Here is a 15,312-nt window from a genome sequence, read left to right on the forward strand (position 1 = left end):
TATCCTCTGAGAACTGCGAGGTGGAAAGCCAGAAGCTGAAGGGGGATCACGCTCAGGATCCCCTGCAGACAGTCCACCGAGTGGGGAACTTTGATCGTTCGCTTGTTGTTCTTAATCGTCTCGATGTCTTCCTTATCACAGATCACGACGGGTCGCCCCTGCGACAAAGGGAAACGTTGGAGAAAAACGGGTCTGGAAGGTTCTTTTCTGTTCAGAGCACTAGGGGCGAGAACTTCTTACTTCAGTTCGGACAAATCCCTCTAGCACAGTTTAAGGGCAAGGCAAAGCACCTGAGGCTTCTGCAATCTGCGGCAAAAACTGCACCTCAAGCGCCCAGAAGAGCCACTAAGTTCACGTCTGAGGCGGTGATGCCAAAGCAAATAGTCTGGGTGCCCCGTAAACTGCTTTTATACTAAAAGCAACATTTCTGATGCACCGTAAACTTTTTCGGGCACTTACTTGCCGCGCAATGACCTGCTGGAGAGCGTTCTGGCACTTGGCGTATGTGTGGTCTCTCATGATGATCATGATTACGGGCATCAGTTTGTCCACAAGCGCAAGAGGGCCGTGCTTCAGCTCGCCTGCCAGTATCCCTTCGGAGTGCATGTAGGTAATTTCTTTAATTTTCTAGATGGGGGAGGAAAACATATTCATAAAGCTTTGGGCGAACTCGTAGGTTTTTAAGTGTCTCTGTGGCTTATTCTGCTTTCTTTGTGTCTTTGTAAGAACGTGTTCTGGCTCTCCTCAGGTCCAATACGTGGATGAACCAGCTTGCTACCTTCGATGGAAGGAGCGTGTCTGGGCTGAGCTCCTGGCAGGCCACCAACACGGTTCGAACACCAAATGGGCTTGAGCTGGGCAGCAAATGCAAAGAGGACCCATTTGCAGGTCGGCGGGTGACAGCACTTCCAACAACAGGATCTCCGCAAAGGTAAAAAACCCCACAATCTGGGGTTTTATAAAGTATGTGCTTGGTTTGGGATGCTGAGCTCTCTTGGAAATGCCACTCCAACAGCTCAAAAAGTGATTTTATTAGGGTGCCCGCTCTGCTACAGTAAAACATTGCCGGTGTGAATGCGGAAGATACACTCTTGGAACCTGCTGTGGCAGTGTCAGTGGTGTTAGAGTGAGACCTAGCGAGTCAACCCAGAGTCACAGAATGTTGGGGGTTGGAAGAGATCTCTAGAGATCACCCAGTGCAACCCCATCACATTGAGGTGTAACTTCTAATGTTCTAACTTAAACTCATTATTTCTTGTTCTAATGCTGGGCACCACTGAGCAGAGATTGTCCCCTTCCCCTTGACCCCCACCCCTCAGATATTTCTCTACGCTCATAAATCCCCTCTCAGCCGTCTCCTTTCCAGGCTGAACAGCTCCAGGTCTCTCCGTCTCTCTTTCCAGCAGAGATGTTCAGTCCCTTGATCCCCCTCGGAGCTCTCCCTTGGACTCTCTCCAGTAGGTCCCCGTCTCTCTGGAACTGGGGAGCCCCAAACTGGACCCAGGATTCAATGACTGTGAGCCAACAGACCGCAGCTGTTAGGTGCTTTTAAAGCAACTCGCAGCCACGCAGCATTTCCTGCGTGGAAATCTGAAGTCCATCGCAAAGCGTGTTTGAACCAGATTTAAGTAAAGAAAACTCTTACCAAAGCTCCCTCGAGGCACGTAGCGTAATGGTAGCCACGTCCCATGATGAGAACAGACTTCTGATGGTACAGCTCCGTGGCCAGCTTCTGGATCTCATCATCCATACTCAGCACTTCTTTAATTAAATCTAGAAGGGAAGAGAAGGATTCAGTCTGTGTGTGCTTACACGCTTGTGCCTCTCAAACTACAGAGTGTTGATCTTTCATACACACAGACAGTGGGGACCTGCATCAAAACTGAACTCGGTGTTTTAATAGTCTAGTTTAGCGTCTGAAAACATCTGACAGAACATGGTTGATGAAGTTATTGCTAGCAATGCTGTGCGTCCTTCAAAGCTGCTGAAGCTCATGTCAGGGCTTGGAAGGGACCTCTGGAGATCCCCCAGTGCCACCCCCTGCCAGAGCAGGGTCACCCAGGGCAGCCCCACAGGAATGTGTCCAGGCGGGTTGGAAAGTCTCCAGAGCAGGAGACTCCACACCCTCTCTGGGCAGCCTGGGCCAGGGCTCCGGCACCCGCACAGCCAACAAGTTTCTCCTCGTGTTTTTGTGGAACCTCCTGTGCTCCAGCTTGAACCTGTCATCCCTTGTCCTGTCGTTGGACATCCCTGAGCAGAGCCTGGCTCTGTCCTCCACACACTCACCCTTTCCGTATTTACTATATTTCCATATTTACGCTCACAAGGTCTAAAGGCAGCAGTTTCCTACCTGGCAGTCCCTTCAGACCACGCATGATTTCCTTGCGCCTTTCCTGCATAGAAATTCTGTCATCGCACATCATCAGAGCAAACATCACCAGAGAGACAAACTGGCTGGTGTACGCCTAGTCAGCGGGGAGAGACAAAGAGAGAACACGCGTTAGGACAGCGACCAAACAGCCATCACCTGCCGTGGTAAAATCCTTGGACTCGCTCTGGAATTTATTCTTAACCTGGTACCGAACGGCAGCTTTCGTTCCAATTAAGTAGTGATGGTGAAGATGAAATTCACGGGGGAAATCTCATCTGAGCAAATCTCGAATGGAGCTGTGCAGCGGCACCGTCTCCTTGTACTCCAAAGGATTAAGCTACAACAAGCAAAATGGAATACTTCTAAGATTCCCTGGCAAGTATTAAGTCTGATTTTGTGGCCGTACCTGTCTTTACAGAAAGCCAATGCCGGGAATGCTGAAGGCTGGGCAGACCTGTTGGCTGCAGAGGAGCAGCGGGAGCTCACCTCTAACAGCCGGCCGTCGCGACTGGACAGCTAGCTCAAATATTTTTGGACTGCATTCGAGGAACACAAAAGGCAGCTGAAAAGGTAAAGTGGTTTCCCGCTCCCCTGAGAACACACCCTGAACTCTTCCCCTTGGTAAGGCTCTGAATTTGTTTACCAGACCCTAGTGAGCAGTGTCTCTGCCTCTGGGGAAAAATCAGTGCAGGCAAGTGAAATTAGGGCTCGAGGCAATTCTATTCACAAAAACGCCGGAAGGATGGCGTCAGAGAGCTCTGGCAAAGCTTTGCCTCCGACATCCTTCTAAGACTGAAGTCACGAAATGGGCTGTGGTACCAGCCTGGGGCTGAAGTTGCTGAGAAATAAGATTAAGGTTCATCCCTAAACAACGATCAAACTCGCACGCTGCCGTACTGGAGAAGGCTGGAAGGGCTCTGAAGGAATGCAGACAAGCTGCAGCGATGCTGAGGAGCAGAGTTCGACGTGGAGCGCGATCTGCTTTGTTTCGAGGCAGGTAAAGGTTATGGAAGCGAATGGCCCCGAGCAGCCACGCTCCCGATGCCGGGGTCGTTTACAGTATCTTCTCTCCCTGAGTCATTTATAACACGTTCTCTAAATGAAGTTCTGGACCAGCTTAGGGCAGAACCTGTTCAAGTTCCTATTTCATCCATGTTCAACTTTGGTAACTCTTCACATCACCAGAGAGAAAATGGGATCTTCAGCTACCTCCAAACTGTAACGTCGGCCACGTGAAAACAACCCCGGCACAAACAACCCGTTCAAAAGCTTCTTGTAAGAGACTCATGAATTTTCCATGATCAAATTCCCCAATGAACTATTAAACTCAAATGTGGTTTTTGGCTGAATTTATGTAACAGATTGACATCATCTCGCCTCTAAATATAACTAAATCAAAGCAGATTTCACCATGCAGAAATACTTCATCAAAATTAAATGCAGTAAAGCCAGTTATTTTATTCTGTATCACACGCAGCCAAACGCATCGACCACAGAATAATTCTGTTTGGTGGACATAAATATGGGTTTTTTTGTAAAAGACCATTCCCCCACTTGCCAAAATACAGTTTTAATATCACACTTTCTTTAGTGAAGCAGTGCCACAAAGGGCAGTTACATGTGGTCAGAGTTTCCATAATCTTGTCTTTTAGCTTTCTTCTTCATCTTTAGAATTTAGTTTAAAGCAAGTCTGCACCTCACGATGGCAAAGAGGAGAGAATTCTTGCCTCTTATGGAATTTTTTTCCCTCCGAGGATGCCTTTGTTTTCAATATTTGATACTGCTTCCTAATAGCATTTTGTTTTAAAATGAAAAAAAAATGAGCCTTTTGCAAGATACAAAAAATAGAAAATGAAGAGTCTCGCTGGGCACGTGCCCATTCACTACACAACCATCAACAGCAACCGGTTGTTGCAGCCCATGCTACAGCCATCACCTTCAGGAGGAGTTTCAGTAACAGTAAGAATAATAATAGCAAAAATTAGATGAGCCCTATAAAGGTGTGACTTACCTTGGTACTGGCAACCCCAATCTCTGGCCCTGCGTTGATGTGGACTCCGCAATCTGTCTCTCGCGATATCGAGCTGCCGACCGTGTTGGTTATCCCGACGGTCAGGGCTCCTCTCTCTTTGCAGTACCGCAGACCCATCAAAGTATCTGCTGTCTCACCTGAAAAGACAAGTAGGGACAACGCCGCGGGTCAGGATCGGTTCCTGCCATCACCGCAAACGTCAAATCGCCGCGATTTCCCCAACAGAATTGTAGAGGTTTGGATCTGCGAGCCAAACCAGACAGCAAAGAGGTTTGTATCTGCGAGCCAAACGAGTCAGTAGTTGTTTCAGCTCTCGCTGCGCATTAACCCTAAAACGGTGACAGTGAAATCTAGAAAACACAAAATCTAACAGTAGTTTGGTGTAAGGAAAAGTCAGTGTTCTGCTGTGCAAACCTCCTTCCTTTTCGGGGTTAATAAATATCACCCTGTGGCAGGGCAGGGCGGGGGGGAAAAGGCATCTCGGGGATATCTGGACACAACACAGCCGAGACGCGCAGCAGCACCAAGTCAGAGCCAGCCTCAGCCCTCCACCGCCTCGCTGCCACCCAGGGCGTGGAACCGCTGCCCGACGGCACTCCCAGAGCTCGCAGGATCTGTTATCAAAGAGGTTCTGTCCCAAACTAATTATCCCTTTGCAAAATCGTTTGCCCTACGCAAACATAAGCCGGCTTGCCTCAGCCTTCACATAACGCATGGAGTCAAAAAACTCTAAAAGGAAGCAGAAAACAGAGGTGACTAGAAAGAGAAGCTCCTGTGTGTTCCACCCTTTTGCTTGTGTCCTCTCTAGAGCACCCCTGCATGGGTAAGGTGCAGAGAGGACAAAAGCACCCGCAGTTCGCTTCTCCGTCAGCCCCCTGACGCACAAACACGGCTCTGCACTACTGAAAGCAAGTCGTGCAGGGTGGGAATCAAAAAAACAAAGCAGATTTATGGGTAGGGGAACTGGAGTTATTTGAGCTTGATATTTACTTTGGGTAAACTCAGGCTCCAGGAAGATCTTTGGTAGCTTGTCCTGGCCAGCACTTAGGGGAAAGGCACAGCCCCTGGCGTGCCCTCGGTCACGTTCCTGCCGGGTTGGGACCGTGCAGGTGCTGAGGAGAAACATTCCAAAAACTCAGGGGGAACCCGAACAAATAAAATTACCCCTGGATAATGAAAAGAAAAATAAAATTGCTTCCAAAAGAGTATTTTAACCTCCGGGGGGAAAAAAAAGTATTGGCTAGTTTTAGTATCAAAGCTGAAGATCAGTTCTGAACAACTACACTGGTAAATGCACGTAAACGGAAAAAAAATAATTGCAGTTTTGTATTGCAGTTGTCCTTGAAAATATTTTGACTGTGATACATGTAATTTTGTTTTTTATACTTAAACTGCCTTTTATCTCATATTCCAGCCCAAGGTGGTTGTACTTTTTGACACCTACGTGTAATAATTTTTCTTTTGCAGATCTGATGCACCATAGAGCTCAGTATTTAGCAGAACTCAAACTCTCTGCCTTTCCCCAGAGCTCAGCAGCATTTTTTTTTTAAAATCTGTTGCTTGATGGAGTATTTCCTCGCAGAGAAAGGAAACAGAACTACTGCTACCATATGTAAAACTCAGCTAAACCCAATTCTGGCCCAGCACGCAGGCGGACAGGAGGAGCTCTGCTTTATTTTTTTCCCCATCTCTACTACGAGTGTGCCAAGTTCTCCTCTCATGCATGATCCTACGGATGAGAATTTGGCCGCCTTTTCCCTCCAGGAGCTAACACTTACAGGAAAGGGGGGAGTGGAGCGGGTGGTAAAGCGAGACCGTACCTGACTGGCTGAGGAAAAAGCAAACATCGTCTCTGAAGACAGGGGTGTTTCTGTCCAAGAAGTCACTGGCCAGTTCGACCATAACAGGTAATTCTGTCAGTTCTTCCAGAACCTGACGGGTCTGGTAAAAGAGGTCAGAAAGTTATATAATACAGCGTGTTTTCAAAAAAAAACAAAACAAAACAAGTGTCTGCAGTACACAAAAGTCTTCTAGTTGCCACACGACGGCAAACATTACTCACAAAAATACCACGTGAGAAGTGGTGCTGGATTGCGCTTTAATTACATACTCACAGCTAACCCCGCTTGTGGCACCCCAAAAAGCTGCTGAGGCCAACTTCTCCCTCACATGTAGGTGGTTCTTAGGTGAGTCTCACTTTATTATGCAACACTACATCTCTATTATGTAACGCAGGCTGTCCCTCCTATCAGACTGCAACTTGTAGAACCCAGGAACCACTCCCTCTATCCAGGCCAGAAACTTGCTTTGGCCGGTGGATGGATTGCTGATAACCTTATCTTACAGAGCTACACTAGATGGACAAAAATCTTCTCTTCTGGTCCTCGTAAAGGCGAGAACAGAACTTGCTCTGCGGCATTTCTGAAAGCAGTGAAAGGATTCCGCTGCGAAGCTGGAGGGTAATTTGAACTGCGACATCACAGGCTGCCAAGCTGCAGTCTGAAAAGGTTTTCACCTACAACCATTGCGTTGTAACCGACGGGTAAGTCGGGGTCTTCGTCCATCTTGCTCCATCTTACTGTGAACTCAGCCCTTAACCTCTCGACACACGTGACGCTGCGCCCGCTCTTCGAGCCCAGCCACAGCTCACGGACAGATGGAGGCCGACCACTCACCGCAACTCCAGCGTGGTAACTTGTCCCGCAAGCAATGAGGATTAAACGGCGACACCTCTGAATCTCCTTAATGTGATCCTTTAAGCCGCCAAGATTTACTGTAAGCAAGATTCCAAAAGAAAAATCAGGGTGGCCAGGGAGCAGAAATTCTCCAGATTACCGGTGCTAACACACAGAATGTTGCATTAAAAAAACAACCAAAAAAACCCACAAAAATTAATCTGCGCCTGTAATTCTGGCCGTGAGACATACACATCGTCTGACACCGTGTTTTACTCTCCCACGTCATCACCTACTTCTTCCTCTATGAATTAACCACTAGATACTGAGCTGTCAAAAATAAAGGAGGCCTAATCTCAATTACCAGTGTAGTCGTCAAAGTTGACTCTTCCTCTCATCGTATTCACAACAGATTCCGGCTGTTCGAAAATTTCCTTCTGCATAAATGAGCTGAAGTTCCCTATAAAAGAAAGAAAGAAACAGATGACACCACGTTACATCACCTCCCAGTGATTTACATTTTTCCCCTGTGTATAGGGAAAACCTGGGACCAGTCACTAACAGGCCAGGTATCAGTCAGAGATTATCAAGATGAGAATTCTTCTTCTGCCAAAGCATCAGCTCATCACGAGAGACAGATTCCAGCTCCTAGAATGTGTCCATGAAGGCTCAGATCCAGAACGGCAAGCCTGCTTGAGATCAATCTCAGGAAAAACAGATGTCTCCAAGCAGGAGGCAAAATCCTCAGCCCCACAGGCGTCACCAGCGAGAGGGGACGTCCCATTAGATGCCACCAAAGCACTGCAATGGGTGCTCAAGCAGGATTCCTACCCTCGAGGCTATTCCAAACACGGCCATTAACACCACGAGCTACTCAGCCTGCTTTTAACACAAGGCTTGGACCTAACGACCCCCAGAGGTCTTTTTCAACTTGACTTATTCTCCAGGGAGAACCCGTGCCACCTGGAGGACTTTACCCTTCATGATTTGCTGAAGTTCCATCTGCAGGGTCTGGACGGCGCGGCCGGGGTGGTCGCCCGCCCTGCGTTTGATCCGATGGATGGAAAGGCGCCCATCGACCACAGCTGCTACGTCATCGTCTTCGAGGAAAATCACTCTGTTGGTATGCTCGATGACAGCGCTAGAAAAGCATACAACCGTTTGCCGTAAGACGTTATTCTTCGTGAAAAATGTAATTTATAATCCAACGTACAGCGTTTGATCCAAGTTACTCATTTCAGTGGAATCTCTTTTTACAATAAGTCGAGTAGTGTAAAGTACGTTTCCATACCACCAACAGAACTGGTTTTTTTTTTCCATCTACCTTGTTATTAATTTCAGTCCCTGCTTTAAGAAGAAAAAATGAATTCCTCAGACAAAGCAGCGTGTGCAGCAATGTGATCTGCTAGGAGCTAGGGAGTGGAAGTCAGGAATCTGCCGTAGCACACAGGGCACTCAACTACAGGTGCAGATTCCTTTCGTGTTTTTTTCCCATCTATGAGCCATCATCCCTCCCTGCATCTCATCTTCCCCATCTGTAAAACTGGGGACACTTGTCAAAATACTCTGAGATCTACTCAGAAGTGCTCCAGGAATTGGGGACTATCGAATGCCTTCCCTGCCTGCAGTTTCCTTGGGGAATGTCAATATTGGAATTACAAAAAAAACCAGAAAATCTCTGTGGCCACGTTTTAGTCTGTATTCTCTTTTAGTTGAACAAGGAAAATCATCGTGAAATACAGCAGCTCCCGATTTCAGCAGCTTTTGTTCTGACCTTGGGCAAGTCACTGAAAAAGCTCTTGAAAATCAGGACACATCAGGGTGTCCTAAGACTCTTCAAAACGTTCTGATGTGAAAAACTGCAGAAGTCAACTGCAGCGGTGTTTTTATATTTCTGGAACAAGCGTTCATTTCCTTGATACAGGGAAACCCCAAAGCTCTGGTAGGGCTGCTGTCAAGTTAGTTTTTCCTCCCTCCACTGGGAATAACAGAAGACACCTTTGCTGATTAAAGAATTGCATGTGTGCAGAGATCCCTGGAGAATCAACACAATTCTCTCAGTAATTAGCATCCATCCTGTCCGTACTCAGGCTTCCTATCACTCACCTTGAAAATCTTAGCAACAGATGTGCTCGAAGAAGGACACCACCGCTATGCCAAAGCGAGTGCTCGTTTCTTTAACAGAAACTCTCATCTAATCCTCCTCGGACTCTTTCCAGGCCGTATATCATGAGTGAATGTTCCTAAAGCAACGGCCTCAGACGCAGAATTTACTTTATTTGTAAAGAAACCACAGCCTCCCTACCTCTTGTTCAAGGCTTCAGCTCGTTTCTAAAGCCGCTAAAAGACACCGCGACACATTACCTAGCGTCCGAAGCGAAGTAGTACTCCACAGCTTTCTCCTCGACGGGGAAAAGGCAGGTGGTGCTGTCGACGCGCGACAGGTTGCAACTCCCCTTCTTGTCCTTGCCTAGAAGAAACGAGGGTCAGGCACCGCACGGAGCGACGCGCCCCGAACGCCGTCAGGCTCCGCCAGAGCTCCCAAGGCACGGTACCAACATGAAGCACTATTTTCAGCGGCGGCGGCAGAAGAGGGCAGCGCGCTAGCGCTCGGGTTATCGTGCCCTCCCTCGGTTTGCTCACCAGGTTTGTGCGTGCTTTCAAACTCAGCCTGGCGAGTGTAATGTCAGCGCCGAGTTTTGAATTTAGAGGGAAAAAACAAAACAGTAAAAATTTGAAGGAAAGTTTCATAGAATCCTAGAATGGTTTGGGTTGGAAGGGACCTCAAAGATCTCGTTGCAGCCCCCTGCCCTGGCAGGGACACCTCCCACTGGATCAGGCTGCTCAAGGCTCCGTCCAGCCTGGCCTTGGACGCTTCCAGGGATGGAGCATCCCCAACCTCCCTGGGCAGGCTGTGCCAGAACCTCACCACCCTCAGGGTAAAGAACTTCTTCCTTAGATCTGGCCTAAACCTACGCTCTTCCAGTTTCCACCCATTACCCCTTGTCCTTTCACTACAAGCCCCTGTAAGAAGTCCCTCCCCAGCCTTCTCACAGCCCCTCCAGGCACTGGGAGGCGGCTATAAGGTCTCCCCAGAGTCTTCTCCAGGATGAGCAAGCCCAACTCTCTCAGCCTGTCCTCATAGCAGAGGTGCTCCAGCCCTCTGACCATCTTGGTCGCCCTCCTCCGGACTCGCTCCAACAGCTCCGTGTCTTCCTTCTGTCGGGGGTTCCACAGCTGGACGCAGTGCTCCAGGTGGGGCTCCACTAGGAGAAGGGAATTCAAGCTGCATGATGAGCAGTCGCATTTCCCAACATTTTCCTGGTTGGATCCACCCTGTTTATCCTTGCGTTCCTGGTTCGCTAGCTTTCCTGAGGTTTTGTGAAACTGAGCAGAATCGCTCCTTTTTTTCTTTTTTTTTTTGTCAATTATTCTCAGCGCCAGAGAAATTCTTTACAGAGCTGCCACCCGTGCAGCCACGCTGCTCCACTGAGCACCGGCTGACAGAACCCAAACCTGTTTTTGTCTGGCTGAGCTAACGCGTTCGGGCACGGATCAGGAAATCCACAATTAAGTATTGGGCGACGTTCTTGAGCTATCAGATACAACCACCTCGTTCCGATCCGGAAATCATACGGCTGGAAAACCGCCACCAGTCTTATCTCCAGGGAAGCCTCCAGGTGTCCTGGAGGACACAAGATTAAGAGGCAACCTCTCAAAAACTCATACTAAGCCTTTAGAAAAGTTCAGTGTTTCACTAGGGATCCTTTCGTTCTGAAGTTCTCCAGCACTTCCTGATACTCTCTAATCCTCCTCCATCTCCTCTTTAACCGCAGAAAATACTTCTCGGTCACAAAGCACATCAGGAATGCAGGTGAGGACCAACACACCGAGCGCACAGCACTGACCTCAAACAAAATGATTTGCCGGTCACTGCGCACAGTACGGGAACATGTGGGGGTGGATTAATCAGCTTATCTAGCAAAACATGCCTATTGCTGAAGAATAAGGACACGGAAGTTACTCTGTCCTGTATTTATTCCACAAGCTCTAAATGTTGTGTTTCGCCTACTGGATCCCGCTCTGATTCAGTGATGGAAGCAGAGCTCATGACGGTCAGATTTATACTTTTGCACAAGAGAATGCAAAGAAAAAAAACCAAATAAATACTGCTTTCATGTTGATACTCAGAAAGAAGGTTCCACTCAGCCAACAATTTAGAGCCCTCCGGTTATTAAGTCCGCAAACGAGGAAAACAACTCCTTTATTGCTGAGACAGGACAGACTGATTCGTTGCTGAGCGAGCCCAGAGCCAAGGCGATAGCGTCAATGGCCGTTCTCCCACCAAAGCACCCACACTTGATCAAAACATGCAAATTTTTGTTTCTTGGAAGAGGACATTTCCCTGCATTGACTTTATTATGTGGCATTGCTTTCCCGTGTTATAGATTCTGCGCTGAGCTGCGACTGGGAGGGGTCGCCGTGCAGGGACACACACACAGCGTGTGCGTCTCACCGCGGAACGTCCTGGTGAGTCGGAGCAGCCAGCTGTGCCGGTTCTGTTTTGATGGATTTGTCCATTTATCGATGGATAACCTGGATCGCTGCTCCACGGCACCTACGTCCCATTTACTAGAATTTAGAAGCCACACAGAAGTACTCTTTTAATTTTTCCCTCCTAAATGGAGACATAACAGAGGATTAAAGAGGGATAGTACTCAACAGGTGGTGACGGAAGGGTGTGACAATTTTTCAGCCTTAGTGCCTCTGAAAGCTGAGGGACTTTGGTTCTTAAAGCCCCTGGGAAGCGAGGGCAGCCTGACGGCAGAACTTGATGCTTTTGACAAATGCGTGTTTCTCCTCCGACAAAAGTGCAGGGGTTTCACCTGCCGGTGCCCGAGGCGGGGATCAGATCCTTTCCTTAGGGAAAACCACTCTCCTGTTGCAGGTATGAACTTAGTTCATCGCGCCACATACGACGGGTGAGCCTTTAAAAAAATTAAGCCCTTGAAGTGAATTTAAAACGGTTCAGCTTGATAAACAAGCAAAGGGAAGTTAAGTTCCAGCCTCGGGTAACTTAATGCTTCTGCCTGAAGCTGCAATTCAGATCCTCTGAACTCCAGAGGGAATTTTAGAGAATGCTTGCTAGTAGCAGCCTCCTGACAGGGTCTCACTCTGTTGTTTTGTGGCTTTTTTTAAGATAATTCACTGTTTCCTTCTGCTCTCAGAGGTGCAGGCAGCACATGGCACAACCTGCACTAAGTCATCGATTTTGCACGTACGCTGAGCTTCGGGTCAGAATATTTGAAAGGGGGTGGGCGGGCTGATGGGTGGATTTTCCTGTGTGTCACTCGGGGTGTTTCCGATCACAAGGAATTCTGAGTATCCCACTCGTTTCACTGCACTACACGGAGAGCAACAGCCACATATTAAAGAGACAATGCAAATTTGCATCATTTATTATTCCGTTCCTAAGGAACTGGAGGATTTGTCTGCAATTTCAGGTATTAGATTTTCTCCGGTAGGCACCTTCCTCCATTTTTATGGATATTCCATCAAAAGAATGATCCATAGATTGTACGGCTGAAAGTGCAATTGGGGAAAAAACAAAACAAAACAAAAACACAACCAAACTTCAGATAATCAGTGGGGTAAAACCATAAAGCTGTTACATTTATACATTAAAGATTACTGCTAATTATCCAAGAATGAACACAAAGCTTACTGGGACTGGCTCTTCACGTTACACTGCAGCAAGTATCGTTAGCAGCACCGTGAGGAAGCAGTAAGTCCTTCTGATCACTGCAGTGCTTAGAGAACTAGTCCAGTCCCTGGTACCTGAATGGGCTCAGGCTCTGACATGGGTTAAGTTACAGGATAATTCTCAGCCACTTCACGTTTTCAAGGGCGCAACTGCATTGGTAAAGCACACTCGTGAGAGAAAGACGGCCAGACGACACAAATGCAGATCGGTGAGGGTAAGAGCGTTCTGCTTTTTCAGAATTATGTTGGAGTAAAGTGAGGGGGATGTTTCTGACAGTGAAAAGCCTAGAGCCTGAAAAGCGTGGTTGGTTTTGTTCTTGGAAACAACCAAGCCCATGAATGCCAACACGCCACACGTAAAATATAAAATTAAGCTTCTAAGCTTACCTGTACTGTTAACTTTACTGATCTGTTCTTAACACAGTGGAATAGAATAAAGTAGATAACATGTATTTTCCTTGCAATCCTGGCCGTTAAAGTTTTGATTGGAAAACTAGAGACTAACTTGAGGTACGTGGCGGTATAGCATCTGGTTAAAAACTTGCTTAAAACCAACAAAATCTCTTTTTTTATAACTGTTTAACTTACAGACGAAAGCTTAAAAAGTGTGAGACGTGTTCCAGGGCACGCAGCCCTTTGTGCCCCCCTGTTTGTCCGCTGGTGTCCCTTGCTCCCCCGGGGGACACTTACCCGTCCGGTAGAGGATGGGGATGTGGTCGGTGGAGAGCTTGTGCTCGCTGCGCACTCCGATGAGCAGGGGGCTGCCTCGCCTGCGAGAAGACACCGAGTTACAGCCCCCAAAGATTCATCACTTGGACACCCAGCAGGACCGGTGTTCACCCGCACAGCGACCGGACGAAACAGAAAAGAGTGAGCTCCCCCCAGAGCAGCTGCTGGCGCTGCAGACGTGGGAGGGCACAAGACAGAGCAAAAGAATCTCTGAATTAGCGCAGGGCGAGGACGTGAGGAACCTGCCTTGAGTTTTGCTGAAACTCTGTGAGGGCAAGTGCAATCCCACAGACGCTTGAACCAAGGACGTGCTGGCTGCTGCTCTAACAGGTACCGGAACCAAAATTCAAAACCCGTGTGTGGTTAAACCAGCCCGGCTGATGCTGGCATTTAAAAGTGGAGCAGAAAACCTGAACACCAGTGCTGGCCCGACTTCAAGTCCAACAGAGGACTCGGCCAAACACGAAGGAAGAGAGAAAAAACATCTCCTTTCAAATCTCTCACAATCAAAGTCTAAAAAAATAAAAATAACAAAAAAAGGTTGCTCTAGACCAGTTGTGACAGAGGTGGTCACTAAGAAACTTTCCTAATATTTTAGGGAGTTTTCTGTTCTGATAAATGGAAAATAAGAGAAAGGAGATGAAAGAACAACAGCCACTCCCACCCCAGCACATACAGACTGGTGAGATCAACCTCTACTCCATCATCTTCTAAATTGGGGAGACAAAAAAAAAAAGCCACGTACAGGGCGCAGCAAGAATGTTCTTTCTCACGGCAATACTGACCTGGTACCGACTGCCTGACCCGGATAATGGACACTTTTGAACACAAGGGCAAAGGCACCCTCCTGGAAAAAGAGAAGAGGAGGTTTCAGGCAGGTTTGAAGCAGGGACGCAAGTTCACTCTGCCCCCCACCAGCTCCCACCCTCCCACCAGGCCTGGCTGCCTTGAGAAGCTGCTGCGCCCCCGAATTTAGACATTTGTCACGTGAGTGGTGGCTAATATTAGAGAAAAAATGTATGTGTGGCCGAGATGACCTGCCAGAGGTAGGAAAGAAAACCGCTCCTGAGCGCGTGCAGCAGAACACCCTGCGGCACCGGCACAGCGATCACCGTGTGTGCGTGCCTGTGTGTGCCCTGTCTGTCCCCGCGTCCCCCCCAGCTCCCAGCATTACCAGCTGCTGGATCACCCTCTCCACCAGCGTGGTGAAGCTGATGTCGTCGCTGTCCCGGTTGTCGTACATGTACTTGACCAGTTTGGCGATGCTCTCTGTGTCCGTCTCCGACTCGAAGTCATAGCCCTTGCTCTCCTGCAGCAAGAGCACACGGTGGGTGACAGCCCTCTGCCTTCCCTTCTCGCATTTGCTTTTCCTTCCTTCCTACCTCTTCTCATTTGCTTCTTCTTCCTTTCTCAGCCTTTCTCCTTTCCTGACTTTCCTTTTCTCTTTTTTATTCCTCTCCTTTTTCCTGCTTTTAAACTTTTCCTTCCCTTTTTCTCATGCCTTTCCTTCTTGGCCCTTGTCTTCCCCTCACCCAAGTTCCTTTTTCTTTCCTACCTTTCCTTGCTTTTGTCCTTCCATGCTGCATTTCTTCCTTTCCTCTTCCTCACTTTTTTTCACCTTTGCCTCCTGCCTTTCCTTTCCCTTTTTCCCCTCTCCTCTCCCTTTATACTTTCATCCTTCTTTCCTGTTTTCCTTTTTCTTTCCTCCTTCTTACCCTCCTTCCTACTCTTCCTTTTCTTTC

The 15,312-nt window shown here is 48.0% G+C and overlaps 1 protein-coding gene across 1 annotated transcript in view; it reads right to left on the reverse strand.

Moving 5' to 3' along the window:
- The window catches only part of GFPT1 (glutamine--fructose-6-phosphate transaminase 1), a gene marked incomplete at its 5' end in the record, with an annotated part of 15,563 nt that extends 684 nt beyond the window's left edge, over window positions 1-14,879 (reverse strand). The window contains 14 exons of the mRNA XM_009876392.1: window positions 4-158; window positions 460-627; window positions 1,646-1,773; window positions 2,351-2,465; window positions 4,383-4,540; window positions 6,224-6,344; window positions 7,079-7,176; window positions 7,443-7,538; window positions 8,056-8,219; window positions 9,443-9,548; window positions 12,608-12,661; window positions 13,532-13,611; window positions 14,356-14,417; window positions 14,745-14,879. Of these exons, the coding sequence (XP_009874694.1) occupies window positions 4-158; window positions 460-627; window positions 1,646-1,773; window positions 2,351-2,465; window positions 4,383-4,540; window positions 6,224-6,344; window positions 7,079-7,176; window positions 7,443-7,538; window positions 8,056-8,219; window positions 9,443-9,548; window positions 12,608-12,661; window positions 13,532-13,611; window positions 14,356-14,417; window positions 14,745-14,879 (1,640 nt within the window). The remainder of the gene's footprint in view (window positions 1-3; window positions 159-459; window positions 628-1,645; window positions 1,774-2,350; window positions 2,466-4,382; window positions 4,541-6,223; window positions 6,345-7,078; window positions 7,177-7,442; window positions 7,539-8,055; window positions 8,220-9,442; window positions 9,549-12,607; window positions 12,662-13,531; window positions 13,612-14,355; window positions 14,418-14,744) is intronic.
- Between the last annotated feature and the right edge of the window lie 433 nt (window positions 14,880-15,312).

The sequence above is a fragment of the Apaloderma vittatum genome, unplaced genomic scaffold, assembly GCF_000703405.1.
Source record: "Apaloderma vittatum isolate BGI_N311 unplaced genomic scaffold, ASM70340v1 scaffold15059, whole genome shotgun sequence".
In the NCBI taxonomy this organism is placed as follows: domain Eukaryota; kingdom Metazoa; phylum Chordata; class Aves; order Trogoniformes; family Trogonidae; genus Apaloderma; species Apaloderma vittatum.